This window comes from Talpa occidentalis, unplaced genomic scaffold, assembly GCF_014898055.3.
Source record: "Talpa occidentalis isolate TD23 unplaced genomic scaffold, MPIMG_talOcc4v2.1 talOcc4.16, whole genome shotgun sequence".
Classification (NCBI taxonomy): Eukaryota; Metazoa; Chordata; class Mammalia; order Eulipotyphla; family Talpidae; genus Talpa; species Talpa occidentalis.
The window spans coordinates 13,004,448-13,013,739 of record NW_023601653.1 but is presented as its reverse complement, the minus strand read 5'-3'; the positions used below and the strand labels follow the sequence as shown (position 1 = coordinate 13,013,739).

The window sequence follows — 9,292 nt, the reverse complement described above, 5'->3', positions numbered from 1 at the left end:
CCAGCCCCGCCTTCTCCATCCCGCCGCTGATTGGCTGGGCTCATGCGCAAGCGCACAGCAGGCTACGGAGCTCCGCCCCCAGCGGACCGCTGCTGCAGCGCGGCTGATGCAGCACGGCTGATGCAGGGCACCTGCTGCTGCATCCGGGTGCAGTTGCTGGTGCGGCCTGTTGTTTTTCAGTTTCTTTTTCTGATTTACTTTGAATGTTTTAAATAGTATTGAAAGTTGCAAAATGATGCATGAGTTATGAAATATGATGAACATGTTATAAAATTTGTGAAGAAATTTACCGAAACCCTTGGAGTCAGCTTAGAAAATCATCACCCCCACTGGCCGTGCAGTTCAAGGATATTTTTAAAAAATTATTCTGAATTTTGTGTAAATCATTTGTCCTTCCCACTTCCTAGGTTTCGTTTTCTCGTATCTGAGACCTTAAAAAAACCCTGCTTAGTTTTGTGCCATATTCTATCTACATGGTATTTTTTTATTCACCAGCTTGTTGCCAAGAGAATAGATCATTAAAACAGGCTATAGTTACTTTTTCCTGCTGTATAGTATTCCCCACACATTTTTCATTGTTATTTTTGTCCTTGGACATGTACGTTATTTTCAGATTGCAGCTTATATGAATGATGCTGCTGAGAATATTTTAATATCATGCATATATACTAAAGGTTTTACAGAGTAGCTAGCTGTGAAGTTGTTAGGCTAGGAGATAGTAACGCCAGCAAACTGGTTTCCAATTTATACACCCATGCAAAGAGTGAGTTCCTACTTGTAGTGGGGCAACCAGGTGCAGGGTGAGCAGGGGGAAAGAGGGCCAGGAGGCTGGCAGGCTTCCTAATCCCCTGAGAATCTTTACTTTTTCTCTTTGGGCTCTCTCTTGCAGCCGTTGCTCATGGTCCTGCCTCTCTGTAGTCACTCGGCCTCTCGTAGCATCTCATAACCCTTGCGCCTTCGCTGGACCCTGTGTAATGCTGCCCTTATATCCTCAGCCTCCAGGCTCAGGTATGCCTACTTTTGCATGCCCACATAATCCAGGTGTCCACTATCAGGCATATGGGGCCCCAGTCCACACTCCCTAGAGCCTTCTGCATTAGCACAATCAGAGCCGCAGGTGATAGCCACTGAGGCTAGTGGTGTTAAAAGCCTGATTAATTCATTTAGCCAACACGATTGTTGAATATACTAATTATCTCTTGGTGTAGTCAGATTTCTTAATTTTGCCACTTTAGTGGATGTAAAATGGCATGCCTTTAAGGCCTTCTTTTATACTTCTCCATCACAGGTAAGATTAAAGTTCATATTAATCGTTTCTCGGCCTTTTGGCTAAGATCAAGTGAAAAGTTCTTGTTATACTTATTGACCTACTGAATTAACTCTAGGTGGGGGCTGGGAATTTGCATTTTAAAGATTCCCCAGGCTATTGTCACAAACTAATAAGTTTGTCCCACTAACAAGGGCAGTTCAACATCTCCATTGGCTGACTTAATAATGCCATAGCCTTATTTTCTCAATGTAGCAAACACATGGGTGAAAATTTAGAAAATAAGGAACAAAAAGATTGTGAATAAGTGACCTGCTGCATGAATAATCAGGATTGGATTATGTCATCTTATTATTCTAGTTCTAAATGAGAACTCATCTACATGCAAGTTTTAAATTTTAATTCCTATCCAACTAAATAAAAATACAAGAATTTAAATGACTATTTCTTCATATGAAGTCTTTTATAATGGAACCTACAGCATTTAATGGATTTTCAAAGTTAGCCTTCCTAGGATTAGCTAATAAAAAGCATTGTTTTCCACTAAAAATTTAAAATGGGTCATTTCGAGTCTACCTAATATTTAATATTAAATGGTTAGTTACAAAAGTGATGAATACTGTAGGGTAAAGAAAAATGTCAGGCTTTTCTGCCCTCCTGCCATCAGGATAGATGAAGGATCCTTGAGGTCCTGAATGCATGCCTGATGGCGGGCACCTGGAATAGGGTGTGGGCATAGGTAGATGGGATTCACCTGGGCTAAGACTGTGCTTTTAAGGGCGGCATCACAGGGACGCCAGTAGAAGCGGAAGAGAAGCCAAGAGAGAAGCAAAGAAGCAGAAGCAGAGAACGCCAGAGAGCCCAGAGAGAGTGCGGGTTTGCTGGGGGCTGGGAGGACTGCCAGCCTCCCGGCCCCCCAGCACCCCTGCCTGCCGTGTACCTGGTAATCCCCATAAAAGCCTGCAAAACCACTGAGGACTCTGACTCCTCCTTTACCCGGTCTGCAGGATCAGAAAACCTGCACTGTGGTTTTCCTGCCCCTTACAAATACTCATTGAAAAAAAATTTTTAGAAGATGATATATGAAGGAAATGAAACTTACTCAATCTCATTACCAGAACACATACTTTTCAATTGGAAGTATTATTTCCTTCCATTTTTTTCTTTGCATTTATGTATTTTCCCCAAAATAATTTAAAAATATATTTTGATCTTTGTACCTGCCTAAGTTTACTACCAACTTAATGGGGGGGGGGGTTCTGTGTTTGCATTTAATCCTGTTTTCTCCCTTTGATCTAACAAGAGCTTTAGGATTTTATTGACTAATTATTCTTTCAAACTGCCTTACTGACGTCTGTGTTCTAGAAAACCACATGAACATTGCTCCATATAGATCACACTCCACTTACTCCAATTATCTGGATTCCTGACAAAATATTTTCTCATTTTCCTTAGTAACTAGTGACGTAGCATTTTGTCATGGTTGTTTAAAACCTTTGATACATTCTTTATTTCCTTATGGTCGCGAAGAAGGCCCTTGAGAGGTGAGTAGGAGATTAGCAAATAGATAAGGAAGGGGAAGATAGGTCAAGCATCAAGGTCAGCCTCTGCAAGGATGTAGAGGTATTAAAAGTGCACAATACATTTGGGGAAATGTGATGTGGCTGGCAGTGTGTGGCCAGAGGGAGACTGGTGGGGGAGGAAAAGCAGAAGGAAGCTCAGAAAGATAATATGGGATCCACTGTGAACCACAACCATTTATGGAGCATTTATTACATGGCAGGTACTGTACTTTTCTTTGAATCCTTTCAACAATGAAAGCTGTTTAAGAGTTTGCTGTATTCTAATTAACAGATTTGACTCTTCTGATTGCTTTCAAGTATGACAGCTTGCTCCAATTAAAGTAATACAGGAACCTGGTCTTTCACCCAATCTTTATTCTGTGAAACTGGAGTGTTTTGTCAACCCAGCATCCCTCCCCAACTTTTGATAAAAATCTCCGCTCAGGGTATTCTGAGTTAGAAAGGGAACTTCCTGCCCCTCTGGGAATGTGAGTCAGGAGCTGGCATCACCCCACCAAGAGAAAAAAAGCTGACACACAGCGAGGTAGGCATGGGTGGTGTGGAGTAACAGCCCTCATAGGGTATCTGTTTCTTGTATCTGTTTTTTTTTCCTTGAGCAGACTGAATTAATTTTTGCATTTGGCACACAGAATGTGCTTATTAGACATAGCTGTTATTAGAGCAAAAGGGAAGAAGGAGCAGTTATGCCAAGAAGTAGCCCCTTTACCTGCCCTTAACAACTGAAGTGCTCCTGACTGCTGAGCAGAGGTTACTTAAAGGTGTATCAACAAAGAAAATATAGAAAGAATAAAGCCAATAAATTTGGCAAAATCCTGGTAGCTACTGAATAGACAGGAAGTCATTTGCTAGAGGCCCTGCTTCTAAAAATTCCTAATAATCGATTTAAAAGAAAGGTGCCTGGAAATGATCATGTGGTTTATCTTTTTGGTCCAGCTAATGTGAACTGTGATTTTCAAATATTGAGTCAACTTTGCATTCCCAGAGGCGATGCAGCTTGCTTATAAAGAATTGCTCCTTTAGGGAATAACTGATGTCTTGAGATTCACTGTTTTATGTGAGATTCCTTCAGGTACACTGGTCTGTGTTTTTCCTTTCTTGTGATAACTGAGCCCGGCTTTGGTGTGGGTTGTGTTTGCCTTAAGGAGTTATGTAGACAGTGTTTTCCTTCTCTTTTCTGCACTTTAATGACATCCAGATATGCCCTAATTTTTTACCATATAAAAATAACATTTAGAATTTATTTTCCCCCTATAAAATGACATTCTCCAGTATATTATAATACATTCCATACACTGCTTTCCACTCAGCTTTGGCAGTTCAAGCACAGACCCTGACACAGGTATAAGCATGCTAGTGATTGCTGAATCTGGGTATCAATATACTCACTCCTCAAAGATTTAGAAATCACAGCATCAGACAAAATGTTAAGTTTTTATGAGACTTCAGTTTTTGAAATACATTAACTCTTACAGCACAAATATAGTATTTACAAGTTCTTTTTTTTTTTTTTTTACAAAATATGTATGCCATTTTGAAAGAATACTGTTGAGATCATGATCTAAAGTACCTGTCAGAGTTCAGAAAGGACTCATGGAATCCGGAATCCAGTCTCCAGAAATCCACTGTATGACATAAATAAAATATGGCTGAACATCAGGGCTACTGATACTTCAAAATATTAACTCTCGTTCTCAGTGGTCAGCAAACATTGGCCTGTGGGCCAGTTCCAGCTGGAGTTCTGTTTTTGTACAGCTGCAAGCTAAACATGATTTTAACATTTTTAAAAGACTTAAATATTTACTGTGTGGCTCTTTCCAGAAAAAAGTTTGCTGACTCCTGTGCACTATATGAAACTGATGGGGAGAGAGCATTACGGGGCTCTACTGAGGAGCATGAAGCAGACAGCCCTGCAGTGTACCACCAGCACTACGCATTTCTAAAAGGAGGCACTTCTGTTTTAATATGTACAGTTCCAAAACATAATTACATCTGGAAAGTAGCTCTGCCACTTAACCCAAGCCCTTTATAATGCGGCCTCCGCATGAATCACAGTATCCTTAGGGGCTGAAAGTAAACAAGCACAAAGTATTTCAGAAGTCAGTCATTGCGCTTGTCAGTTGTCGTAAGTGGTTTAAAATGTTAATAAAATTCATAATTTAGATAGTGCCAGTAAGAGGTGACATTGCTGTGTTATTTAAATAACAGCGATAAAAACATGTTTAGACATCCCAATTCATTATTTTCAGAAGCAAGAATTACTAATTAACTTAGTAACTACTTTTTTTTCCAATGAGAAATGGGAAAAAGAAAAAAAAAAACAGTAAAACCATAGCAAAAGGGTTTGGGAACGCAAAGACAGGGGGCTCTTAGCAAGTGCTCCCAAGCTGGCATAGGCGTCGCATATTCAAGTCAGTTGGCAATGGTTGGGGTAGGGACGTAAGCAGCCCTCCCTTTTCGGTGAGCCTTCTCATAAAAATAATGATAGGTCCATGACTAAATGCTTTAAATGTAAGACCAGTTCAGAGCTGCTCAACATACCAGTTTTCAGTGTGTTGGTTAAACAGTTCCTGGTCAGTGTGCTATCTTCATGCCACAATACGAGTGTTGGACTGGATGTCTCTTCTTCAGGCCAAGCCAGCTGAGCATCACCTTGTCTCTGTGATGCTGTTTTAAAATGCTCAGTGAATGCTGAGGTAGATGATTCTCAAATGAAGATTTTCTATACCCTGATTCGATCGGGACTAGCTTCTTTCTGTATCCTCCTCCTGGGAAACAGCTTTCTCTTAAGTGCAATTAGCTAAACAATGACAGTCAGAAAATTAATCTTAACGCTCTGTGTTGACAAAAGACAAAGTACATTAAACTTTCTTTCTGAATCTCCTATGACCTCAATCATTTCCATTATACATTACAGCATTATACATTTAAAAAAAAAAAAAACAACACACAACAAAAAACAGACAGCAAGTAAGTCTTCATCATCCCTCCCCCGAAACAAAACCAACACTAATTTTGTTTGGCTTTGTAGGGTCACAAAGCCTAGGTATGAGCCCATAAGATCGTTAAACTCACCAGGATTAAAATTATTTTGGCCCAAACTTCAGTTTTTAAAAAGACCTATGGCTACAGATTTCCACAGTCATCACCAAGCATATTTTTTTCCAAGCTGTCTATTTGTCAAGTCTTTCTGTGGAACTGGCTCTGCACAGCCATTAAGACACTGTCCGGGTTTGAAAATGACTACCTATGTAATATAGAATTCTTAAAAAAAAAAAAAACCAAAAAAACAAAAAAAAACCTATATTAAAATCCTATCACCATTTCCCCCCAATCCCGAATTTATAAGTGGGTTATAATGCAAGTTTATTTGTAAATTAGCAGTTTAGAACTTGAACACTTCTTTCTCATAGAAAGAGTTGGCCGTGCTTTATCTGATATAGAAAACCTGACCACCATCATAATAAAGTTTCAATGAGAAAAAAATAAATGTGTTCTTCATGATTTTAATGGGGACCCCACTAACACTAGTCCATCTTGAGGTAGAAGCAGAGCTCTGTTCAAGCGTAAGTCACTATAAGCAAGGTGTGGAACAGAGAAAGACGCAGACTGGGCTGGCTTGTTTGTGAGTGTGGTAGAGGTTAAGAAATTTGATTCAAGTAAGTGGAGAATAGGGTGGCAGAGAGGACAGGGGATTTATTTTCCTCCTCTGTTCTCACTCTCCTGCCTCCCAGACTCCTGTTCTCTGCAACAAATGCCACAGATGACGTGCTGATCCTTTAGAGCTTTTCAGTTTTAGTTTAAAGTCAGCAAATTAACCATGGAGTTCCAAGTTAAAAAAAAAACAAAAAAAAACACTGATAGTGGATTTATAAGACAGATGAATAAAAAAGGCTATTAGGTTTGCTGGCTGAATACTTCGAAATATTGACATAGGAGCTATAAGCCAATGGCAGAAATTTACTTATTGTAAACTTTTTTGTCTAAAAGAACCAGATTCTAATGAACCAAGGAATACTGTTTTATATCCATATGAAATATAGGAAACTTACCTGCTCAGCAAAAAATGAGAAAATTGTAAACATAATCAATGTTGCTAGTACACAATGGGTCCAAAACTTCAGTTTGTCTCGATATGCCCTCCTGTTCAGAGATGAAAGCAAACAGGTCACCCTGCGTACAGTTTCACTGTCATCAGTGAGTTATTAATACACTAGCTTAGCAGAGACAAAGTCTAAAACTCAACCCTGAAGGCCATTTTAAAATGTTAATATAATACACATTTCCAACATGAAGTGCATTTTTACAAAGAAATGAGAACAAATAACACATTAAAGAAGTTTCATCATTCTAAAACACACACACACACAAGAACTCACCATTCCTGCAGTTCATGCATATGAAGGAAACGGTTTCGATACTCTCTTGGCAGCTCAAATTGGGATGGTATGGGGAACATGGATTCATAGAAGTCCCTGAGAACAGCTTTCACTGTCTGGGCATCTTTATGATTATGGTCAATGTTGTCATTCAGGCAAACAAACTTCCTGGAAATGGCAGAAACCAGTCACTGGTTTATCATAAGAATTATCCTGATCTAACAAAACAAGAACTATGGATCCCAAGTATATTTTAAGTGCGCTTATGTCCCAAGTTGTTATATCTGCTGATAGAATTCTATATATAATAATATATAGAGAGGTATATATATTATACCTCTCTATAGATTTACAGATAAAATGATATATTTATCTATATATTTACAGATAAAATGATGTAATATCTGAGATTTACTTAACAATAATCAGGAAGTAATAGAGAAGGAGTGGATATATTTAGATGAAACAAGAGAAATCATAAGTTATTCCTTATTTAAGTTGAGTGATGGGCTGTAAAAGTTCATTATTCTATCTATTCTAAACTCAAGGACTTCTTTCAATAAAGGATACCAAAGAGATAGGTCAATCAAATACAATGAATGCACCTATTAGATGGTATTATTTATAATCTATGTTAATTTCTTGGATGTGTGTTAACCATCTTGTGGAATAAAGGAGAGTGACTTTATTTTAGAAGAGGTGCTAAAAAAAAAAAAAAAAATAGGGTAATAATAGTGTATTCAGATTTCCCCAGATGCTTCCAAATGCCCTTTGAAAGCTATTATGTTTTTAATACAATCAAGGATTATGGAAACTTGAACTTTTATTCATCCCCACAGGAATAACTGAAGCTTTCTAGGCCAATGTTAACATTTGTGGTGGCATTTCTTTTTTCTTCAGAAACTAGACTGAACTTAACTTTGAATTATGAAGACAAATCTAATCACCAAAACAATTACTTTGGGAGTCTGTTTTAGAAAGGGTGGGCAAGGTGGGCTGTATGACTGCCTTCCACCTCGCTGAACAGCTCTCATCTCCCAACTTTCAGACGTCTATACTGACTGTACAGGGACCATCTCAATGCACTGCTCTAGCTTCACTTCAAACACTACAATTTCCATCTGTGCCCAACAGAAAGAAGTCACTCCCTTCTATCTACTCCTGTTGTCCTTTGTTTATGCTCATTTGCATGATTAAAGATAATTTTAAAGTTCTGGCAGTTCTCTGTGCTTTACGCTCCATTTTGCTGTTTTTTTTTTTTTTTTTTTTTTTTTTTTTTTTTGCTAAATGTGCTCTTCAAAAATGAAGTTTATTAACAGTAAAAAACAGTACCTGGGGTTTTTTCTTATATCATCCAACTGGCCAACCACATGAGAAACGTTGGTACGAATCATTTTAAAAGCAATTTCTTCTTCTCCCATGATTTCAAACCTAATTATCAAAACATATTTAAAGGACTTAAATACTCATGTGAATGTTGAAACAAGATTTCAATAAGAAAAGCGTATTATAAAATTTGAACAGACACAAGAGCCTCGCAATGACTAAATCTTTCAATATTACTAAAGGAACTAGTCTTACATAAATTTGAAAGAACGCTTCATAGGTAAACTATTGTAAAATTAGGAAAATAAGCCAGACTTAAAATAATCTTAAACTAATCAAACAGAAGCATATCTACTACTTACCTATATTTGTTTTTGTCCTTATATGCTTTATGGATTTTATCAGTTACTGGTTTACAGTTGGTAACCAGGCTCTTAGTGACTGGTGGCTGTGAGGAAATACAGACATTACACCAAAGTCAAGAATAGGGTGGAGTGAGCACAGCCTTCACTTCAGGCACAAACTTAAAAGGGTGCCCAAGGCTCAGTAGCAAGATGAATACTTTAATGCAGTATTCTAAAAACACATATTGGCATACGACGGCCCAAGGGTTAACTGCCTATTTTAGTAAATAAAGTCTTATTTTAATTACACATTACTACACACAGTCATGTTATAATTTTTTCAGAAAGAAAATTTCTATCGTAAACTATACTGAAATGGGCTATTTGATACTCATT

The 9,292-nt window shown here is 38.1% G+C and overlaps 1 protein-coding gene across 1 annotated transcript in view; it reads right to left on the bottom strand.

Moving 5' to 3' along the window:
* Positions 1-2,614: 2,614 nt before the first annotated feature.
* Positions 2,615-9,292, bottom strand: part of GNPTAB (N-acetylglucosamine-1-phosphate transferase subunits alpha and beta) — a 54,283-nt gene continuing 47,605 nt past the window's right edge. The window contains exons 17-21 of the mRNA XM_037513778.2: positions 8,915-9,000; positions 8,559-8,657; positions 7,227-7,394; positions 6,900-6,990; positions 2,615-5,647 (exon numbers count right to left, since the gene is read on the bottom strand). Coding sequence (XP_037369675.1) covers positions 5,570-5,647; positions 6,900-6,990; positions 7,227-7,394; positions 8,559-8,657; positions 8,915-9,000 — 522 coding nt within the window. The 3' untranslated portion in view covers positions 2,615-5,569. The remainder of the gene's footprint in view (positions 5,648-6,899; positions 6,991-7,226; positions 7,395-8,558; positions 8,658-8,914; positions 9,001-9,292) is intronic.